General features: G+C 43.7%; 1 protein-coding gene across 1 annotated transcript; it reads right to left on the bottom strand.

Moving 5' to 3' along the window:
• Nucleotides 1–789: 789 nt before the first annotated feature.
• On the bottom strand, nucleotides 790–22,926 carry LOC115555610 (G-protein-signaling modulator 2). The gene is made up of 12 exons (XM_030372567.1): nucleotides 22,566–22,926; nucleotides 17,752–17,973; nucleotides 17,526–17,661; nucleotides 17,007–17,146; nucleotides 11,550–11,673; nucleotides 9,985–10,100; nucleotides 9,525–9,680; nucleotides 9,131–9,239; nucleotides 3,869–4,031; nucleotides 3,126–3,311; nucleotides 2,904–3,016; nucleotides 790–2,133 (listed from the first exon to the last, which is right to left on the bottom strand). Exons 1-12 carry the CDS (start codon nucleotides 22,574–22,576, stop codon nucleotides 2,032–2,034), a joined length of 1,578 nt encoding a protein of 525 aa, XP_030228427.1. The 5' UTR covers nucleotides 22,577–22,926; the 3' UTR covers nucleotides 790–2,031.
• Nucleotides 22,927–24,372: the final 1,446 nt, after the last annotated feature.

Genomic DNA, 24,372 nt, shown 5'->3' with positions numbered 1-24,372 from the left:
GTAATCATTCATAAACTTGGTGTAGTTAAAAAGGGCACATGGTTCAAAATTAACTGCTCTGAAATGTATTTAAATCAGGCCATAGGACGCGCTAAAGTAATTAACAATAAATGCAAACTTTGGACAGTGATATTTTCTGACCCCTTTCAGCTACGGTCATGACATTTTGTAGGAATTTGTCTCCCCTCACGATGAACAAATGTTCCTAAGGAACCCATAACATGTAATAAAATGGTGGCTGGACGTCCAAAGGATCCCAATCTACGTTAGGTGCCAAAAGGCGGGGTTAAATTAGGGCAATCCTCACCAAACGAATTGTACTTGAATAAGCATAGGTTGAGGTCAACTAGGCTAAAGTTCATCCAAATATGGCAATAGGGGGCACCACAGCAATCATTTGAAAACTCTAAAGACACATAACTCTTCAGCCTTTTGACGTACAGTCGTGAAAGTTTGTTCTCACATCACCAGATCCAAGCAGAGGCTATTTCAGCGTTATCGTCCATATTCCAACAAAAAAGTCAGGGTTTTAATGGTCTGCGTCAGGGTCTTCATGGTCTGCGTCAGTTAATGGTCTGCATTAGGCTTGGCCCCCCTAAAATGCAGCTTGTAGCTTTGATATATCTTGTAATTATTTATGTTTCAGGTCTATGAGTAAGCAATGGATATAATTTGATTTACGGATATACAAAGATCCAACAAAAGTGGATTCAAGTTCAATAACATTACGAGATCACAAGAATATTGCTTTGCAAGTGTGACCAAAAATGATGTGCGCAACCTGAAGAATTTAAGAGTTAAGAGTAGGATTTTTATTATGGCAATAATGCTTTGAATATAAAAAATAGTAAAACACAATTGATATAATACTACAAAATACTTTTAAACCATGAAGCTAGAAAATAATAATAAAAGTAGTGCACTTAGCAAGTCATTATTAAAAGTTTAGGAAATTATATTCTGCTTCTTGATGATCAAATGGTTTTATTAAAAAATATAAAATGTGTTTCTGGTCTCATTTTTAAGTTCTTTTTCAATATGTACATGGGAAGGACAATAGCCAATAGCAATAGAAATGTAGAAAATCAAAGCTTTACATTTTTGAAAAAATGAGAGTTAGTCAACCCTTAATAGAAATGTAGACAACAAGAGGTTTGGAACAACGGCAAGTTAATCATTCATTAATCTCCCTTCTTTGAAGCAAACAAGCATCTTGAGGTCAATGTGTACCACTGTGGGACTTCCTCTATATCACTCTATTGGTTAAAAGGTCTTTATGGCATGTAATCAACGCCACATGAACATATTCAATCCAATTATGGCATCTTGATCCTCTGGAGCGGAATTAGGTTATATATAAACTAATTTCTCAGAAAGGGTGCAATGCTCCCTCATTTAAAATATTTTGCCCCCTTAGTTTTGTGACATTACTTTCTCTTGTCATACCCAGCGTATTAGCGCACTCTTGTGGCAAGACAGCTTGGTAATGAATTCTCCATGTTTTTAAAGCAGTGCACTGGCCTGTATTCTTGCGGCCACAAGTGGTTGCAAATACATAAAAGATTGTTATCCCTCTTGTGTTAATTTCTGATGCCCCCTTGCCTAATAAATCCTGTTGCCGGGTCTGGCTGCAGCCATTGCACGTTGTGTCTTAGGTGACTTTTACTCTTTCAGAGGCCTAATGGTGCTATAAAATCCTGCCAATAAGGGGAACTGAAAAATTATAGATAAAAATATATGAATCAAAGATATCAGAAAAGATGGAATTGTGTGAAATTAAGCCCATTTGTCAAATGAATGCAGCATAAAAATGTCCAGTGATCAAATCCAAAGAGTCCTCATATTCATATAGATTAGTTCCTGGAATATGATCATGAGGATGCTGCAGTAAGGAGATTAATGGGGTCTCGGAGGCGCAAATCATATCCTGAGATGGCGTGTGTGAGAAACAATACCCTGCGGGACTCAATCGGGTTTGGACTGTGAGCCGCCAGGGGGTGGCGCTACTCGCTGCTCCTCCATCCTATTGTTCTAGGAGCGCAGGATGAGGCTGAGGAAGTCCTCATCTGGGACTGTGAGGCCCCGGGCTGCAGGTGGAGGGGCCGCACATCTTTGGTCGTCAAGCCTGGAACCCTGCATTCACACAGTAAGGTTTGATCATTAATGTTATCTTCATATTACATAAAATGATACAGCGCAAGTTAACATGAACTATTACTTCTGGGAATGAATTTTCCAAAGGAAAAATGCCTGCATTTGACACACTCCTGGGAGGTATTTCTTTATTTAGCGGCAGGTCTATCGCACTGTTCAAGCCTCTCCATCTTCATCTCGCTTCATATACGCACTATTCTTTGGTTGGGGCGGAACGGGCAGGGGGGGAACCAGAACCTTGGATTTGGTTAACTGGTAACCCAATACTTCCAGTAACAATGAATCGATAAAGGCCAATTTGAGTCCATATTGCCAGCTTATTTCTGCATTAAAGTAGAGGTATGGATTATGATCAATCCATCGCACTATCATGACACGTACTACAAATCAAATAAGCTGTTTGAAGGTTTGGTTTTCCTTAACAATAGTTTAAAATTAACATTGTATAAAAACTATGAAAAACAAGAACATGTAAAATTATGAAATTGAGGATCATAACCTGTATGCCAGGATTTTATGTACAGCTAACAATTTTACACATACAACAACAGGATATGCAGGAGAAAACACTTAACCATATAAATAGACAGTAAACATAGACACAGAAGTAAAGCATTATAAATCAAGCACAATTTTCTCCATTAGACACAACACTAATCATGATGAAGTGTGTCATCAAGTGTGCAGTGCTAATCCTAAAAAAAGGCATCATAAATGAAGCGGCCATGTCCCTCCCCCCGCTGTGTTACCTGGCACTTCATAAGCATGGCGAAGAAGTCGTTCCCCTCGGGGGTCTCAGCAGATGGGTCCAGGTGACTGCCGCGGGAGGATGTGGGGGGAGGATCGCTACTGGAGATGGGGGCTGTGGTATAGAAATAGAAAAAGGATGTCTTTGAGAAGATAAGTATTTAGAAGTGTCCCAGCTGCTGGCTGACGTGTGCTGGCGTTGGCGGTAGTGATGTTAAGGTCACCTTGGGCATTAGCTTGCTCTGGCTTAGAGGTGGAGAGTGTGGGCGGAGGGGATGAGTTGCTGAGTCGAAAGCCAGGAAAATGGCTCTCGCTGACTCGCTGGTCATCCGGGCGACAGCCCTGGGAGCAGGCCATCAGCTCCAGAAAATGCCCTTGATCCCAGGACGGTACTTCCCCGGCCAAATGACCTACAGCCGCCGCATTAGGGACAGATCTGATGACCATGAGCCTGGTTAAAGTGCCATTTGGCATTTTCTTAACTACTGCCATTGAAACCACATTCCCATAGTAATGACCATTTGCTTTCAAAAGCTCATGGTTTCTTGCAGACACAAACATTGTGCCACAAGCCACAGGTTAGGTATTACTTCATCTCCTCATCCCAAGATCTACCACTTCGATCTGCATACTTTTCAAACTCTTGTCTTCTCTTGCCCACCTTAGACCATAACACGATTAAACTGCTGAAGTACAACTTCGGTTGACATAGATGTTGTCGTAATTAATACAAAAAACACAGAGAGCGTGAGGAAAATGGATGATTTTGGAGCACGGTATCAGTATTTGCTGTTGTAATATTGTTTTGGACTGAACCTTCCCCTGAGCAACAATTCAATCAATGAAAAAAAGATTAATCAAAATAAGAAATATCTATCTTAAGTTAAGAAATAAGATGGTGATAATGAAAAGGCAAGAATAAGACATGATCAGAGACAGGCTGGCCAGTTAATGGGGGCTAACTTACATTTCTTCTTGGCTACAGGTAGGGTGGACCAGGGGGAGGTGGACACAGGGACACTGCTTTGTCTTTCCAATAGGGAACACCTTTGGTCATCCATTCTGCTGCCCTGGAAACGGGACAGCAGGTCGAAAAAGCCATCTTCTCCCAGGGTGTCCCGGGATCCAGACTACAAACACAGCGTCATACACATATGAATATATGTGATAAAACCTGTGGGAATAGAGCTTTCAACCTAAACATATAGTTTTCTCAAACAGCCTGTCTAACCTGTTATCAAGCACCTCATCACCCATTAATAACTTTACCAACTGAATACATTCTAAATTATTAATGTTGAAGAACATTAATACGAGTTCCCCTAGCCTACCTATGGTCCCCCAGCAGCTAGAAATGGCATTAGGCGTAAAACGAGCACTATTTATCCTGCTCTGCCTACGCGCCGACTTGGATTTTTTTTCCCACTATGTCGTCATACGGGGACATGTTACCTCCCCTTTCTCTGCTTTGCCAAATGAGCTACGACCGTACGATCGTCACGTGTGTGTGTGTGTGTGTGTGTGTGTGTGTGTGTGTGTGTGTGTGTGTGTGTGTATACACACACTGTAACGCAAGTGTTGTACACTTCTTTGTTATTTGGATAACCATTCTGCTGTTGGTGTTATGTCGCAAAAAGCCAGCCACACAACGGTGCCGAAGCACCACATTTCACGCACGTCAATTGTCGCCCCTAGCATCAATAGGAAGTGGCATGCTGCAGCACCGTTGTGATTATGTTTTGAAAGAAGCAGATCAACAAACGTAGTCGGTATATGGCTACCATAACGTTATACCAGTTGTTTTATAATGACATATATGGCCCTGATGCCCATGATCCTCTGTTTGTGCTTACAATGATAGTCACATTAATTGAGTCCTCACAGATAAAGAACTGAGAAGGTTACATAACAGACAGCCAAATGGTGAGGATACACAATACAGCCCCCCCATACCCCTCCCCTTCCTAAATCAAACAAACAACTAAAGCAATTTGATACATCGACAGAAAGAAAAACTAAAGCAAGCAAAAACACAACAAAAACTAGCTGTTAACATTGTGGCAGAAAATATTGTAGAAACATATGCTTAAATGCTCATCCACACTATTCCATCTTCTCTAACCATTCAGCTCTCTCATTCACATCCACTCACATACAGACACAAACACACGCACATCCACTTGCATCAATTAAGCAATGTAAAGACCGTAAATAAGGAAACAAAACATAATAAAAAAAGAAAAAAAAAGATACAGTATATAAGGCTAGTTGAAACAGGATATTTGTGCGTTAATATTTGGGCGAATTAATCAATGGTGGCAGCATCTAGTTGATCACCTTACGTGATCTAAGAAGGGTTCCCAGACCTTACCGAACTTAGTAGAGGTGCCAAGCAAAGAGTATTTAATTTTTTCCAGTGTTATAAAATGAAGGACAGGACAAGCCCAGAACATGTGGCTAAGATTGGCCGGTTTTCGGTTACACAGACACCCAAGTATTTAAAATGTTCAAGAGATGTTTTGAAAGGTAGGTCAGATAATGGATATGCCATGACTGCAGCATTAATCGGCATTAATTCACTTTTTTGGAAATTTAGTTTGTAGCCTGAAATTTGTCCAAACTCCTTCAGTAAGTTTAAGACAAGAGGGAAAGCGTTGTCTAAGTCAGAGACAAAGAGTAAGAGGTCATCCGCATACAGGGACACTTTGGGGCCTATCTTGCATCCTCCGTGGATTGTCTGGTGGAACATTACAATATTGCTCTCTCCCTTAGCTTGGACTCAGTCGCCCCTCCTATAACCCGACTGGTCTCCTTCTCACCCCCTGCTCCCTGGTTTACTCCTGAGCTCCGCCTCAGGAAGGCAGCTGTCCGCCGGCTTGAGAGGCCTCACCGTACATCACGAGGCCTACAAAGACCATATCAGGGACTACAAGGTGGCTCTGTCTAAGGCAAAGACAATACTACTCCATGCTTATTAATAACCAACAAAACCACCCCAAAAAGCTTTTCACAACCATCAACCGACTCATGCGCCCACCCAATGCTCCCCAACCCACTGACGCCATAGACCTGTGCTCCAGGTTCTTGGATTTCTTCTAAAACAAAGTGGAATCCATTCACAACAACCTTCTGCAACACTCTACGCCACCCTGTTCTACTCCACCCCATCCTGGTGTCGACACCCCTACTGCCTGTCCACTGCAGTGCTGTTTCTCCTCTTTCACCACACTGGACTCTGACCAGGTGCTTGACTTGGTGTCTAAATCTAAGACCTCTTCCAGCAAGCTGGATCCTATGCATACCACCTTGGTGAAGACCTGCCTCCCTGTCATCTGTCCCTCTATTGCCGCCATCATCAACTGCTCACTGGACTCTGGTTTGGTGCCTTCAGGCTTCAAAAAAGCAGCAGTTATTCCCACCCTCAAAAAGCCTGGTCTGGACCCTGACGACCCAAACAATTATCGTCCGATCTCCAACCTTCCATTCCTAGTAAATAAAATCCTGGAAAGAGCAGTGGCTTCCCCGTGCTAACATCACATGTCCCACCATGAGCTCTTTGAACCCCTCGAATCAGGCTTCAGAATTCGACACAGTACTGAGACCACTTTCATTAAAATCACCAATGACCTTCTCACTGCCGCCGACAATGGCCTCATCTCCATTCTCATCCTCCTCGATCTCTCTGCAGCCTTTGACACAGTGTACCATTCCATCCTCCTTACCCATCTCTCTGAGCTCATCGGCCTCAGGGGCTCAGCTCTCTCCTGGTTTCTGTCCTACCTTTCCAACCGCAAACAATATGTCACCCTGAAAGATGCCAACCCCACCCTGGCTCTATTCAATCATGGCGTACCGCAGGGATCTGTGCTCGGCCCTCTCCTCTTTATCATATACATGCTCCCCCGTGGCCAAATTATTCGTCACCATGGTCTCAGTTTCCACAGTTATGCTGATGACACTCAACTATACATCAGCACCAAACCCTCAACTCAGCTCCCGCCAGGTCCACTCATCAACTGTCTGCAAGAACTAAAAACCTGGATGACCTCCAACCTCCTCAAACTGAACTCATGGTGGTGGCTCCCAAGTCACGGCTAAGGAAGGTTGTTGATCTACTCCTGGAAGTGGATGGCTGCTCCATCACCCCATCTCCCGTAGTCTGCAACATGGGTGTCATCCTGGACCCCACCCTATCATTCCAGTCCCACATTAAGAACGTCACAAGATCTGCATTCTACCACCTGAAGAACATTGCACGACTCCGCCCCTCACTCTCAGACTCAGTTACCGAAACACTGATTCACTGCTTAATTTCTACCCGCCTGGACTACTGCACTGCCTTACTCACCGGTCTCCTCTCTAAAACCCTGGACAGACTGCAATATGTGCAGAACTCAGCTGCCAGGGTCTTAACTGGCATTAAGCCCTGGCAGAACATCACCCCCACCCTGATGCAGCTCAACTGGTTACCAGTTAAGTTCTGCATTAAATTTTAAATTCTATTAATCACATACAAGTCCCTTCACGCTCTGGCCACCCGTTATCTGTCTGACCTCCTCCCCCCCTACACCCCCCTGCCGTCCCTCAGGTCCTCTGACAAGGACCAGCTGGCAATTCCCCGCACAAGACTCAATACCTTTGGGGATAGGGCCTTTAGCTCCCCCCCCCCACATCCGCTGAGCCCCTTCCGTGGAGACTGTCAAAAAGTACATGAAAGCACACCTTTTCTCTTTTATTGTTATAATAAATAATTTCAGCTTTAATTTTCAACGTTAAAATATTCCAAATAAAATATTCAACGCTAAATATTCTACTTAAATATTTTCAACTTCCCCAAATTCAACATGCCAAAGTCAGCTGAAAAATGCAATGTATGCAATTTAGTGTTAACATCGGGGGACCCAAGGAAGAGAAATCGATCCTAGATGCTTGACCGCGGTCCAGGTAAGCCCGTGCATTAAGGCGGACTTGCTTACGCTGCAAGTAAATCTAGCCACAAATCACTGCAATCACACACACACTTAACATGCAGGCATTAGTTCATCGTTTATTTCATACTGCAGAAAACAAAAACGGTGTGCATTATATCAAAAAATAAAATAAAAGATAAGATCCCCCCCCCCACCTTGATACTAAATGTGCTTAATAAATACATTACATTTTATTTGATTAGCATTTTACAGACCTATACAATGGATAGGGCGTTTAGTAAGGTCCACCACCGTTGCTTCTCTCCCCATAAAAATCTAGAGTCAGTGTTTAATGACGTTGATTTACCTTTGAGCATTAAAGGCTACTGTGTACAATGCTGTTTAGAATTAACGTTTGTATCAAGAAAAAAGAACCAGCGAGTGACGCTTTCCTAGCTTGACCACGATCTAGCATCTAGGATGGATAGCTCTTCCTTGGGTCACTGGATGTTAGCACGGAATTTCATACATTGAATTTTGCAGGTGACTTTGGCATGTTGAATTTGGGGACTTTGAAAAATGTTAAGTTGAATTTTTTAACGTTGAAAATTAAAAGGTGAAAATGATTTGTTGAAAATTTGAAAGAGTTATATTCAGAGGCAAAAAAATCCAAACACGTTATTTCAATTCATAAATATTCAGTTCTTAGAATTCAATGGCTTTTTATTTTCAAAATCCGATGGCACAGATTTACTTCCATACAGCACGCTGTGTTTATGTGCTAGTTTGTTTGATATCTGGCTACCTTGGGTACTCTGAGAATAGTGAATCATAACACACATGCCAAAACAAAAAGGAACGTTCCGACCCGGAAAACAGAAAATTCAAAGCTACTGGGTGTAGCATTGCTTTCTGGGGAGCCACTACTTTGACTAAGCATGTTTAATTATTCTCTCATGACATATCACAGAGATTTAATAATTGAGTAGGGTACATTTGTTACATAATCGACCTTTAAGCTTCTCTGACAATTACAGTATATAACGCCACGGTGTGTGGAACATTTCAAATATAGCTCATAGCTCAGCCTTTATAGGGACCACCGATCAAGCTATTTAGAACCAATATCGGCCAATAACGATGGTTGGGATGATCGTCGGAACACCCCTAATATCATATCATATATAATGTAATCTCTCAAGAATATACTGCATAATCCCTGTTGTTCTTTCTTCAGCTAGCCACCAGGTGGTGTCATGGGCAGATGAGGGCTAGTGATTCAAGCATGCATCGCAAATAGGGAAAGTATAAAAATTCACCTCTTTGGCAATCTCCAGATGTTTCTCAGCAAAGTGCATGGCTTGTTCATGGTTCCCTAGAGCAGTGTGGGCATTTCCTAGACTCCAGCACGCTCTGCCCTCGCCAACCCTGCAGTGAGATCAAATGTTGATCAAACAACAGTTCATTGAATATAAGCTCTACCAAACGTTTTATTATCAATTTACCAACCTCCTTTGCTGTGTATGCAGGCCGTGGGGCTGGAATATCCACAGATTTTTTGATTTAATATATCCAGGCAATGACTACAAACATCATAACATCATGTCATCCATTAACTGGATAACTGCTTTGTAAATGTATATTCTCCCTATGTTACTAAGCCTCCTTTGGGAGGAAACCACAACAACAAAACACTGCGTTTGAGGTAAGTACCGGTCTTCAAGGTCCTGGGCGATGAGGAGGTGTTTGAGATGGTAATCGATGGCTCTTTCATAGTCCTGCAGGAGTGTGCACGTGTTCCCCAGGCTGTAACACGCCTGGGCCTCCACTGCCCTGTCCTTCAGTTGCCTGGCAAGCTGCAGAGTCCTCCTGGACACACACACACACACACCAGGGGAATGGCTCGCATGGGAACAGGCGAGATAGCAATCTAGCCATTTAATCATGCATTCTGCTGCTGCTCTGCATTAAACGAAAAGGGCTAGTAAGTCGGAGCTCAATTAAATATAAATAAATATTTTTTTTATTATTAAAGCAGGGAATTATTTTTGAGTAGTTCTTTCATAAGCCTTGCATTATGGAGAAAAAAACAACGTGATTGCAGGGATTGTTACAGGAACAGGAACACTGACAAAAAAAATCCAGGATGGCCCATGCGTGGGTGATACCTTACTTGTAATGGCCAGCGGCTACATCAAACTGACCAAGGAAGATGTGTGCGTTGCCAAGGTTACAGTGGCCTCTTCGCTCAGCTGACTTATCCCCAAACTCTTTGGCTATCAGCAAACGCTGTCATCACAGGGCAAACAATAGGAAGCGTTTTACAAATCTGACTAAAGATACTGAGGCAGCAAATATGTTCTCGATATCCTCAAAGAGTATAAATGACAGAAAAAACTTAAAGGGGCCCTATTATGCCATTTTTTACTGTTTATTATTTAATTTGTTTGACCTCATAGAATTGATTTACAACAATAAAGGGTTGTCTAGCGCATTATTTTTTCTCCTACTTTTATGCGTATTGCAACCCCTATGTGAAACAACCTGTTGCTTAGAATTTTGAGGAATTTAGAATCTTGGCGCCGACGTCAATTCAGGCAATCTGTCACTCTGTCTACTATGGCTTTGGTGCTACCTTGCCAATTATATATTATAACTCACAGATATATTATAACTCACCTTACCAATTATATATATATATATATATATATATATATATATATATATATATATATATATATATATATAAAATGTATGCATAATTTATATATATATTTATTACACGGGTCTTTTCAACGTTCCGTTCAATTGCATGGGCACTTCACAACTTCCGGCGTCAATTATTTTTTGATAATTCATTGGCAACGGATGAATAATGACCGCTGTGAAGGTAAACAAAAGGACTTTTTGCCTTTGGTATCACTCCGCACGTAGTCCGGTAACTTGTCAATGTAATAAGCGGGATATGTATCAACCCAAGCGCTGTCGGTTGCTAAGCGACGACGTCAACGTCTTGGGCGGACTATTTCTCTGCTGATCAACACTATGAATGCTGGTAACAAATACATTGTAAATAAATTGTTTCGTTTTGGGAAGTAGCCGTGTAATAAGCAGGATAATGTATAGAACTTCGCCGGTCATTATCGAAAAATAAGCCCCTTCATGGCGAAGCAAGACACCTCCGCTGCGCGTCGGTGTCCTGTTCACCCTGTCGGGGCTTATTTTCTCGATAATGACCGGCGTTCTATACATTATCCCTTACATAATTTATATATAATATATAAATAGTATTATGTCTTTCTGTCCATCTAATTCTCTACTCAAACTCTGTTTTGCAATCTGATCCATTCCCCCCGACCCCAGCGTGTCCAGGAACGCAACGATGACGCTCTCCCATTGACTCCCAGCAAAAGTAAATGCTTACGTCACCATGTACTGGAAGTAAAAGAAAGCCGCGGAGAGAATCCCAACGAGCCATTTCTAGGCAGCTCGGCAACACTGATTTGCGGTAGTCATTTACTCCCCCTTGTGGGAATTTTAAGGTATTGTAACTTTGCCAACCATTTATGTACCCAAAAACATATGTAAAGCGCAATAGGAGAAGGAAAAAATGGAAAAGCATAATAGGACCACTTTAAATAAGCTACAACCTTCTATTGCTAAAAAAATTTGATGGTGCTGTTCATTCCCATACTACATCACGCGTGTGTGATAACCACTACACAAATAGCCACTCACCTTTTCATGGGCGGAAACAGCTTTTTCAAAGTCCCCCAGTAGATAGTACGTGTTGCCAAGGTTACCGTAGGTCCTACCCTGAGAGGCCCCGTCGCCCATCTCCTGCACCAAGGACAGGTTTGCTCTTAATGAAAGCGAGAATCGAAGAACATAGTTAAACTCCATCCTTCCATTCATCCACAGCTACATTTAATTGACAAAGATCTATTTTCCTCAATACCTTCCCCCAAAAAGACAGTTTGTCAGCAGATTTAAAAGTTGCTTTGGCCCCAGGAAGAATCGGCTATCTTGAATCCCAATGACAAAGCTGCAGGAGGTCCATGAAGAATACTTTTTGGAAAGATTTGAGAATAAGGATACCCTGTTGGAAACCTTAAATATGCTGGGTGGAGAGTTTCCTGATAGATGTATAAAATTGTATTTGGTTATTTAGCAAGGAAAACTATAGGTCATAGCTTATAACTACAGATTTTTAAAGTAATAATAGTATGTTTCTGCCAACCAGTTTGTGAACGTTTCCCTCTGCACGCAGGTGACACAAGTGGCGTGGTGCGTGGAGCTCCGTTTGGGCAGTTGTTGATTTTGACGTCCACATCCTAGAGACTTTAGCTTCTCGGACACTTAAAATTTGGTAGGGCAGACCCCAAATATTCATTCGAAAGAATGCCATTCTCTGAATTGTTCGTTGTCGCGTTTCTGGTGGTGGTGAATCAAATCATAGAATGCATGGTTCTCAGAGCTGAGTCAGTCAGACTCAGCTCCTCCCTCGTTCTCATTCTCAAACGATTGTGGAAGTCGGTCATCAATCAACACATTACAACTTTAACCAAAAGCAGCGGGATGGGGGTTGTAGTGGATTATTGGATGTTTAACATATCTGCAAGATAATAGACTTGATTTAGCAATGATGGTGGGGGACCTGGGTGGAGAACGAACCATGAAAGAACGGACAGATTGACGAGACATTCAAATTTTAGATTTATCTGGCATGACACAGAAAAAAAAAGACTGCATGCATTTACCATTTCACTGATATTGAATAGTATTATCGTACGCTCGCTCACTAAGCCTCTTCCCTCTTCACCACTCACAGTCAGTGATTGAACAGCGACTCAGCGACTAATGGGTCTGGGAGGAATCGAGTCTGAGAATGAACAAGACGAACAAGATGAATGAGAGAGAAGAATCAGTTCGGTTCATTCTTGTTAAAGATTTGTTAATTCGAACTGATTCGGTCGCGAAGGACCCATAAAGAACTACTTCAGACTTCGTAACTTGGTCAATTTTTTATCGTTAACCTTCGTTCTAACAGAATTTCGATTACCTTTATACTTTTTCTCAAAATCACCGTTTAAGTTCCATGTCGGCTTGTTTTCAGTTGGTGTATGTGGGGGGACGTGCAGCGTCTGGCCTGCAGGGGGAGTATGAGCAGGTTTGGAGCGCACCGGATCAGCTGGGGGGATTGGGCCTTATTGCGGGCAGGTGCCCGCAATCAGGCCAATCAGGGAGTGTGTATTTATGTGCCTGCTTTGTTTGTAGTAGAAAAAACCGGGAGCAGAGAGAGGGTTGTTTCATGTCATATCGTGGGTGGGAGTTCCGAAAGAGATTCTCACTGACCATGGCACCAATTTCATGTCACGCACGATTAGAGAACTTTACGGGTTGTTGAAGGTCAAAGCCATCCGCACAAGCGTCTATCACCCAGCCACGGCCGGCTTGTGTGAGGGGTTTAACCGGACGTTAAAGTCCATGATCTGTAAGTTCGTACACGAGTGTTCGAAATTGGCATCAATGGCTAGACCCTCTGTTTGCAGTGAGGGAAGTGCCTCAGGCTTCCACAGGGTTTTCCCCATTTTAGTTACTCTATGGGCGCAAGCCCAGGGGCGTCCTGGACCTCATTAAAGAAAACTGGGAGGAGGGGTCCAGTGACAGCAAAAACGAAATCCAGTACGTCATGGAGTGAAGCGTGCAAAGCTTCACTCACTAGGGGTATTGTCACGTGAACACTTGCACCGAGCCCAGGAGTGTCAGAGATGCCTGTACGACAGAGGGACTAGGTTACACGATCTCACCCCGGGGGATAAGGTCCTTGTACTGTTGCCCACCTCTAGCACCAAATTACTCGCGATGTGGCAAGGGTCCTTTGTGGTCACGCGGCGATTTCTCTCGCGTTTGCATCGACGCTACCAGAGAGAGGAGTTCGGACCGGAAGTCCCTGCTCCAGGTCCCACCCCTCCGGTCGGTCGAGATGAAGACCTCTCTGTGAGTCAGGCGGTGGACGTGGCCAGCCTGCAACTCCAGTTCGCCAACGTCTTTTTGCCCCTACCCGGTCGCACCCCGTTAATTACTCATGACATAGAGCCGCAGCCCGGGTTAACAGTGCGGACACGCCCCTACAGGCTGCCCGTCCACAAACAAGACGTGGTACGGCGCGAATTAGCAACCATGTTAGAGTTGGGTGTGGTCAAGTAGTCTCACAGTGACTGGTGTAGTCCCGTCGTGCTTGTGGGGAAGCCGGACGGGTCGGCCCGGTTCTGTGTGGACTACCGTAGGGTGAACGCGGTGTCGAAGTTCGACGCCTACCCAATGCCTCGGATCGACGAGCTCGTGGACCGGCTTGGCATGGCCACCTATTACACGAATCTGGACTGCACGAAGGGTTACTGGCAGATTCCGCTGTCTCCAGCAGCCCGGGAAAAAACGGCCTTCTCCACTCCGCCTATACCAATTCGAGGTACTTCTGTTCGGGTTGTTTGGGGCCCCGGCCACGTTTCAGTGGCTGATGGACCATGTGTTACGGCCCCACGCCGCGTATGCTGCTGCCTACATCGACGACATCGTCATCTATGTTGAGACGTGGGGCCAGCATATGCGGCAGGTGGCGGCCGTCCTTCAGTCGCTGAGACGGGCAGGGCTCACGGCCAACCCGAGGAAGTGCGTGATCGGGCGGAGGGAGATCCAGTATCTGGGGTACCACCTGGGGGGTCGCTAAGACCGCGGCGGTCGCCGCCTCCCCTCTGCCCAGGACCAAGAAGGAGGTGAGGTGGTTCTTGGGTCTGGCAGGGTACTACCGTCAGTTTGTGCCGCACTTCTTGGACCTGGCCAGCCCCTTGACCGACTCACCCGTAAGAGGGCCCCAGATACAGTCCAGTGGTCGGAGCCATGTCAGGTGTCGTTTGAGGCTATTAAAAAAGCCCTCTGTGGAAAGTCGGTCCTGTGCGCTCCTAACTTTGATCTCCCTTTCTCCGTCCAGGCAGACGCGTCGGATAGGGGGTTGGGCGCGGTCCTGACCCAGCAGGTGGAGGGGGTCGACCGCCCGGTGCTGTACCTGAGCCGGAAGTTATCAGACCGGGAGGGTCGGTACAGCACGGTGGAGAAGGAGTGCCTCGCCATCCGGTGGGCGGTCGGCGCCCTCCGCTACTACCTGCTGGGTCGCGCGTTCACCCTCTACTCCGACCACGCCCCCCTCCAGTGGCTCCACCGCATGAAGGATGTCAACGGGAGGATCACCCGGTGGTACCTCGCGTTGCAGCCCTTCAACTTCCGGGTCGTGCACAGGCCTGGGGCGCAGATGGCTGTGGCGGACTTCGTCTGCCGTTCCGGGGGGAGGGGGAGTGAGTTGGAGGCCGGATGTGCCCCCGGCCTGTGTAGGGCGGTGAGGGTGTGTGGGGGGACGTGCGGCGTCTGGCCTGCAGGGGGAGTATGAGCAGGTTGGGAGTGCACCAGATCAGCTGGGGGGATTGGGCCAATCAGGGAGTGTGTATTTATGTGCCTGCTTTGTTTGTAGTAGAAAAAACTGGGAGCAGAGAGAGGGAGCAGAGAGAGGGAGCAGAGAGAGGGAGCAGAGAGAGGGAGCAGAGAGAGGGAGCAGAGAGAGGGAGCAGAGAGAGGGAGCAGAGAGAGGGAGCGATCCAACGCGGTCCCCAGAAGAGATCACAGATCGCGGAGCGCTGAACGAGAGGACTCTCCCGCACTGTGTTGAGTTATAGTTTCAAGCCTCTGTTCTGTTTTACCTTTGTACGAAATAAACAAGCTCCCAGTGAGTGACGACGAACTGTGGTCTCCGCGCGCTCTCTGACCAGTTACAGTCTCATATCTCATTGATTTACCCTCAGGTTACAGCGTGAGGACTTGCAGGCAGTGTTGCCAGATGGGCAGTTTTTCTCACTCAATTGGACTACTTTTTACGACGTTCAGACAGCGTTGGCAGATGGGGAATATTCCCGCCAAATTGGAAAAAAAATTATAATTTTAGGCTGTAAAAATTAGCATAAGGCGAGTACACACAATTTAGGCTAGTTTAGATCCTTCAGTTCAATACCTTTTACATTTTTGCATTTTTAGCAATGCTTTGCGTTTTTCATTCAGCTGTCAATTTTATTTGCTTCCAAACATTTACATTTTTTTACTGGTGTGCAAGTTTACATTGTTTACTCCATTTAGACTTTTGAACTCCATTCAAATCCCCCCCCGCCCACTTTTGTACTACAGCATTTTCTGCTGGAAATGCAATTTCTAGTTATAAGTATACTTCTAATGTGTTGGTTTTTTTGTAAACATGAACAGGACAGGTAGCAAGGTATTTCCTTGCATAGGGATCCGTCCCCCACAATAGCGCCTGTGTGATCTATCACCGGCTAAATAGCACTTGTCCTGTCGATACATTTATTCAAAACCTTGCTCAATGTTAAAACCAACTATTTTCTTTGTGATAATTTGACCAATTTAACAACTTTGGACATGAAAAGGAAAAAAGCATTGATTCTGCAACAGTGTTCCCCACCTGTCTGGGCATCCGTTGTTGTGGATGGACACGCCTGAGAGAGGGTTAAGCTTTTCGTACAATTTTACTATTAAGCCCCCTTCTTCATAGCACTCTTAAGACCAAAAAGAAAAATTTAAAATTTTGTATTAGAGCTAAGCAGCGGGGTAGTTGCACTTGAATTGATAGTTGATTGATAAAAACTTGTTCTCCCTTATCAGTTTGTCCGTTCTCGGCTGCTGCAGAAACATGGCGGTGCAGCAATGGGCTCCCAATGGAAAAGGAACTGCTCCCAATGTAGATATAAAGGACACATTCCCAGGTAACAAAACCCTTATTAAAACATAATTATTAAAATCATATTCTATTTCTGCCATGTTCGTTCTGCTCGACGCCATTAATTTTATTTGCAATTAAACGGACTTGAAGCTCAGATCCAAATATCTCTGACAGTTCATTTTGGACAGCATTTTCAGAGATCAGATATGCGCCTCTACACATGAAAATGGCAACAAATCTGGGCCAAAGAACAGATTTCATATAATTCAGGCTGTGCGCTAGAATCACTTGTCACAGCCATGAAAACAATACAAAATAAAAAAATCCTCCCTGGAATGTGAACCTGATCAGAGCCTCTGATTAATACAGTATGTCTGGAAGAAGGTGTAGCAGCAGTAACGTTTCTGGCCACTTACTCATAAAACTGTGTGGCCTTCTTCAGGGCTGTCCTGGCATCCTCAGGGAACTCTCCCGGCTCTGCTCTAATCCAGCAAATGCTTTTCCCCTTGGCGTGGTAAACGTTCCCGAAATTATACAGAGCACGGGCCTGCCCAACCTATGTGGCACACATGCCAGATTTATCTTATTTACAAATCCATCATTTTCAAACATTTTAAATCATAAAATAACTGCCAATGCAATCTACAAAGCAGCAACAATTGATATTTGACCACTACACAGAAGAACAGAGCAGGTAAATCATTGAGGAATATCATAAACAACTCATAGGTACTCTCAATCATTCTGTTGGATTATGCTGTTTTTGAAAATTAGAAGCCCAATATGTTAAGCCACTCGACTGTCGGATTGTAAGGAATATCCATCCACATTCATATCCCAGCCAAATATTAAATTATTGGACTCCACAACTGTGAGACAGTCACAACGTGCGTCAAAAGGATAAAGAGTCATTCCGTTTCCCCACATCGACATACCCGGTCATACATGGCCCTGGTAATGTCGAGATGTCTTTGGCAACAAACCCCAGCTTCGTCAAACCGGCCCAGAAGCTTGAGTGTGTTCCCCAGATTACCACTGGCTTTTGCTTCCCCAAGTTCATCACCGATGGTTCTGCAGAAAATACAATTCGATTACAAAAACCTGTTGTGCAACAAAAAGGGAAGTTGAGTTCAAATGCATTTCGCTCATTCAAAGCCCTACCGGGTGAGTGTTAGGTCATGACTGTGGTACTCCAGGGCCTTGGGGTACTCTTGCTGGTGAAAGTAGGCGTTGCCAAGCTGGCTATAAATGGCACTGAGTATCTGCAGGTCCTCCGTTCCCACTTGGATGGCAGATTCGAAGAACGAGACGCCAGTTCTGTAGTGGCCCGCCTTGCACAGTCGCTCGCCCTCCAGGGCCAAGTCTAAACAGGATGACTCCATTCTGCAGTGATTGAGGAAGCAAGCATATCATAATATATACACATGTAGTTGGATACATAGGCATTGTACACTGTCCTAGAATTAGGTATATTTTGGTGAAAAGCTTTATATTTTTGAGATGCGTTTTGGGGGAGAACATGAAATAATACCAGAAAACCATGACCTAATGGCGCGTTTCCACTGCAGGGTGCGGAACGGATCGGAGCGGATCGGGTCGCGTTTCCACCGCCAAAAGTGGGCGTGACCCGAACTTAGCCGTACCCGTTTTGGCCAGTTTTGGCCTCGTTTTCAGGACTCCTCCGTTGGGGTACTGAAAACGAGACGAGATGCCCGAAAGGGTCCCGGGAAATTCTAGCTACACACCCCCTCCGTTGATTGGTCGACAGAATCATCACTTCCGGGTGACGCGGGGATAAAAACAAACAAACAGTAGCCTCGAGGTATTATTCTTTACAATTAACATGTCACGTAAAACGCTTGCTTGGGCGAACAAGGAGGTGGAGACGTTCGTCTGCATTCTTGGGGAGGAAGACGTTGTTTACGATGTTTACGTAGCTGCCGCGGCGATCGACATCCGGCCTACCACAAAGGGTACTGTCGGCAGTGGAAACGCGACCTCGGAACTGAGCTGGGCCCCGTTTCCCGAAAGCGTCGTTAGCCTAAGTGGATCGTGAAGTGCGTCGAAAGGGCATCGTAGAGTTTTCACCGCGTTTCCCGAAAGCATCGTGGGGAACGAACGTCTTGAAAACGCTCGTAGCTAACGAGTACTCCAGGGGTGCTCGTAGGTACTCGTAGGACTCTAAGAGAATCGTCAGCTATAGCCTCAGTGGCGACACCATCGGACATTCCGTCTATTGGATGCGTTTTAGTAAAACGCATTGCGCCTTTATGTTCTTAGTTTGGTAATTAATAAAGATTATTAATTAATTTATTAATAAAGATGTTAAAATGGCCAAAATAAAACGGGACAGTCCAGAAAATGTTTGCGCAGGCAGGGCACTCAAAATGTGTGAGAGAAAGTGGGGGGATTTGTGCAGACTGACATAGGCTACTCATAAAACGTAGCATAAAATAATGTACAAAATAAAATACAATTAAAAAAATTAAAAATTAAGAAATAAAATAAATTATAAAAAACAAGCAAAGGAGCAGGCAAAAGGCTGGGATATGGTGGGGATTGGTCACGTTGACGGGAATGTTTAGTGACATGTGGGAGGGTGGAGGGGGTTAAAAAAAAAGTCTCAATCACTCTTCGACGCGCATGAAAACCAGCCGCGTAGTTATGAGGGAGGCCGTCCTCACACCGATCTTCCTCGTCGTCATCGTCCTCAGCGTCCTCCGGTTCAAGCAATGCCACCCCAGCCTTAGCTGCAATGTTGTGCAACATAGCCGTCACACATATCACGGCGCATGACTTGGCCGGCGAAAACTGGAGCCCTCCGCCTGACTTGTGAAGGCATCTAAAGCGCAACTTCCACCTCCCGATCGTGCGCTCAACGATGCACCGGGCCAGACGGTGGGCTTCGTTGTATTCCTCATCAATACATACCTTACCCTATTTCCGGAGGGGCTTTTATAGCCAATCAAATTATCAATCAAGGAAACCCTTATGCGGAATCAGATTAAGTCGGCTCTCTTTGCTGCGCAAAGCATGTTTCAGAAATCAGCCCATTAAGATAAATGTAGTTGTCACACAAGCTATTTTTAATTTTTTGTCATATGGAATTATTTCAGGGGGGAAAATGCCGTGAAACGCACAGTGCATTCAGGATTAGGACTGATATATGTCGGTTTAAGCCTAATCAATTGTGTTTAATGTCTTTAGCATTCATATAATTGCAGTCTATTTTTTTCGTAGGCTACTCTGCTGTTGTCCTTGATGGGGATATATTTTAACCCTTTTTAACACAATTTTCCTGCGACATTCCTGCGTCTCCCCCTCCTACAGAGCCCATTTAAGCACCGTGTCAGTAGACAGTTACAATCCTACGACGTCGTGAGTGCAGCGAATGCGCGTTCACGTTAAGAGGAGTTTCGGGAAACGCTCCAAAGAAATTATCGATGGATCGCAAGATCCATCGGGAGAATGATCGTACGAGCGAAGATCCATCGTTATCGGGAAACGGGGCCCTGGGCTATACCGCCCCCTCCCTACCGCACCTTTGCGATCCGATCCGTTCCGCACCCTGCAGTGGAAACGCGGCATTAGCCTTGATACCGACTTAAGGGCTGCAGAGAAAACAGTGATGGCCACCACTGTATCATCAGGAGTGAAACAAACTAACTACTATTCTTTTATCTGGCCTATATTGGGCTATCTTGATGAAGACTTTTATTATTATTGAAAAACAAGTGACTGTGTCGCTACTAGAATCTCTTTGCCACCACTTTGTCTCGGGGGCTTATGAACACTGTGCTGAATAAGACATTGTCGGTTCAGAAGTGCATATTACTTTAAATGCATTTAATTTTTAAGCGTGTTCTGGAAATGCACCTGATGCTGCATAAATAGATGCAGTGCTTTATTTTATTATTTTTTTCGGTGGCAAAAAAACTATACAAAAAAAAATCTGAACCCGCCACATCATGTTTGGTTATCATAGGCCCCCGAATGAAATGGTGGGCTACTGGGCTTGCTAATGACACCAACACTAAAGTTGACACCTGCAAGCACTGCAACTCCTATTTGTTCGGTACAAGTTTCATCTTGACTCTTCAGAAGGGGAACAAAACATTTCATGACCAAACATGAACATGAGTAACATTTAGTCATCATTGACACACTTTGTATGGCACTGAACTTCAGCAAGTGGGTTGAAAGTAGACTCCCTGTGATGGATTACACAGATTGAAACTGTCCAAAATTCAGGAAGTGAAAGATTTGACTAAATACTTACATGCATGTCAGAACCCTAATCCTAACTTTTGGGGAAACGTGAAAATATTTATCCAGTAGAGAGACCAATTATAATGATATGAAACATTATTATTATCTTTATTGACAGACTCGAAGTCCAAATATAAAACACATTATACAAACAAAAAATAAATTACACATAGCACACATGTGTGCTCAACTGTTAAAATAGATACAGATGTTGGTTCCAATATTTCCAAAGGCTGGATGAATATCTTGTCTCACTTAGGTTGGGGTCCGTCAAATACCTTAGAATGCCATTCCTAGACTCAGTAGGCCTGCACATAAATGTAAACATAGAATTCCTAAGCATCTTGCTCGCACTTTCCCACCTTTGGTACTTTAACAGGATTCTAAGAGTGTCATTATAAGCCACCTTTATCTTGTTCATCTGTCCTTTACTCTGGCTACACCCTAGATGTGCTGTGTAAAGTGGAGCGCACTTAAGCTTGAAAAAGAGCTGTTTCGACATCATCAGTGCACATATGAAATTTACGTGCAAACATATTTGCCTGGGCATACAACTTATCAGTCATTCCTGATAATATGCCATTCGTATTTTACTTTAGTTACAGTATCTAGTACTTTGTCAGACAGGTAAAAGGAGGGAAACTTTAGCTTCTGGTCCTCCTTAGTTCTTTCCATCATGATGACGCTCTTTTTGGGATTAAAGTTGATGTCATTCTGCATACCATACTTTGTGCAAACTCTGAGCAGTTGTTATAAACCAGCACTATAAGGTGACATAATGATTTAGTCATATACATCAAATGATAAATGAGCCGATTCCCCACCATACATACAGTCTTACATTCCTCTAGTTCTAGGCAGACCATCCATATACAAGTTAAAAAGGATAGGTGACAATATTCCACCTTTCCTGACCCCATTAGTTACAGGGAATGGGGTTGATATTGTTTTACCCCATCGATCTCCCATGGTTTGGTGCAAGTACTAATCGTGCAAAATTCTTATTAAATATGGAGGCACCCCTCGCTCTTGCAGTTTGGTAAACCGTTTGCCATGATTAATGCGGTCGAAGGCTCTTGACGCATCTAAAAAAACACATAAACATTGTAGTATTATGCCTTTTGTATTTAGAGAAAAATTAGTTTAAAGCATTAATACACAGGTCAGTGCCATTGTATGTAAGAAGGTTATCTGAAAGAACATCATCAGTACATGATCAGTTGCATAAAATAGCACTGAACACAACAATTTTTTCAAACAATATGCAAGCTGAGTGGTTTCAGGTAGAACAGCATCCATTTGAATCACCATGGCAAAGATGTTGCATTGACTGACATACTAAACATTAAATACATTCATTGACTGAGGATTATGAAAATAAAATTCACATTTAGACCTAAGCCAGAACTCAAAACACATTGCTTGAGTAGTCAACTCATCTAATGGTAAGTAAGCAAGTTAACGTTAGGTTATTTGTGGCTATTTTAACCTTTCCTCCTTCCGTTTCTCTGTTATTGAACATTTTTATATTTCATTGTCGCCGTGAGCAACTACGCGCTAACAACTCCCCGCTAACAACAACATGAGGAAAACAAAATGGAGCTATAGACGATTTAATGCGCTGTTCACCCAGATTTTAGCTCAGTGTTCCCCAGAAGTCATACATCAGAAGATTTCGGAGACAAAATAACAAACTTCTCACTTACCTACTATCCATAGTACAATATTTTCTGTTGTCTTATTCTCGTGCATTCAAGGATACTGGACACGAGAGAAGACATATCTAGGGTCTTTATCCCTTCCATTGCAGAGTGCCGTTGTGGGTGTCGGATTGACTCGGCTGCCAGATCGACTCGGGGTCCTAGATGCACAATAATGACGCACTTCCTTTAAACGCCGTCTTTTAAATGCGCATTTCATTCATTCCCATGTTATTCCCAAGTATTATCTCCTTTTGTTTTCTAATCTATGAATAATAATCGAATGCACAAATTATTATTGCCTTTACTTGGGTTGCATATAAAAGAAGAATCGGTTAACTCCATTCACTGAACAGGGCGATCCACTTTATTTCCAGCGCTCCCAACAGAGTCAAAACAGCGACCCAAACGCACACTTCCGTTCTCCTCCTTCAGAATAAGAGTCCCTAACAGGAACTGGGTTACATATGCATTCATCATTGCTTTTAGACGTGTTTCCAATGGCTTTGTTTGTGCGAAAGAACGGGCTGCGTTCAATGACATCAAAACCAAAACGGATTGAGCCTTCTTTTTATGTCCATGATTGAGCCCCGTTTATAAACAACCCTTCCGGGTTTTGTCCGTTGGCTTGTGTCGATACGTCAAGTGTCGATACGTCACCTGTAAGCGCGGGACCCCAAGTCGATCTGGCAGCCGAGGTCAATCCGGTACCCACACCTGTGCCCAACTCATTTTTTATATAATCAGTTTTTCTTTGATGTAGTGTCTAGGCTTCCCTGCGCGGGGAGAGAGCATTTCTGTATTGCCCGTGTCAATTAGAGCAACTTTTGACCTGTCCATTAACAACAAAACCTCGGCATTACTTTCATAGGCAGACAAACTAAATATTAAAATTGTAGGCCTACTAGTCGCAGATAAATACCACATTTTCCACTCTCTCAATGGCTCTCCCAACCAACAACGCATTTTGGAGAGAGATGGCAAAAGAGACACACAAAAGATAGAGAGAGAGCGCGGAACAGAGAGAGATCTGTTGTAAAGTACATAGCGTGTGATGGACGTGAAACCTCTGCACCCAATCTGGTGCACAATATTTTGATCTTCCATACCTTTCGTCAATCAAGAAATTAAAAAGGGATCAAGGCAACAAACAACAACGTGTTGAAACCTACTATACTGAAATGAAACAACTATATACAACTCTATAACTACCAATGGGTAAGTGTAATATTAAACAAAAGTATTAAATCATCTAAACATTCACTCTCTGTGTATTGATCAAGACAGACTTGCGGAGCAGGCTGCAGAGCAACAATCTGACAGTATGCAGCTTGAAATCAAACATCTAAACATTTATGTTCGAAAAATACTTCATCTATAGCTAATACTTCCTTTTAGCAATAACACCGAGATTTTCAGTGTTATTTCTTGAAGGAAGCTACACATTACAAAGAGTTCAATTCAAGGGTTGAATTGTATTGCTTAGTTGTACTTTTGAGTCATGCTGCCTTTCACACAAGCTGACGTACAAAGCAGGGATAGTCTGAATGACTAAATGAGAGAATGACTTTGTTAGAACCACAGAAATGTGGCGCAAGGCAAAAGAGCAAAACTGCAGATTAATTTATTGATTGTATTACATTTGGCCTACTGAAAGCTATGAGCAATGGTAGGATCTTTGCGGTTATAACATTAGCGTTAGCGATGAAGAATTAAAAAACCAATGACACTTTCTAATTACAACGTCAGCTATTAAAGGTTGAAGGGGCAGGAAACCTGAGATTATGCTTTGATGTAGGCCTAACGTTAATGG

The sequence above is a fragment of the Gadus morhua genome, chromosome 12 (genome assembly GCF_902167405.1).
Source record: "Gadus morhua chromosome 12, gadMor3.0, whole genome shotgun sequence".
Taxonomy (NCBI): Eukaryota; Metazoa; Chordata; class Actinopteri; order Gadiformes; family Gadidae; genus Gadus; species Gadus morhua.
Note: the sequence above shows the minus strand (reverse complement) of the source record. Positions and strands in the feature narration are given on the sequence as shown.

What these genes read in the sequence shown, in the direction of transcription:
- LOC115555610 (XM_030372567.1), bottom strand. An exon ending in CTGTTTCCGCCCATGAAAAG is followed by an intron (nt 10,101 to 11,549) that starts GTGAGTGGCTAT and finishes CTGTGATGACAG; the next exon opens with CGTTTGCTGATAGCCAAAGA. An exon ending in ACCTGTAGCCAAGAAGAAAT is followed by an intron (nt 3,312 to 3,868) that starts GTAAGTTAGCCC and finishes CGGCGGCTGTAG; the next exon opens with GTCATTTGGCCGGGGAAGTA.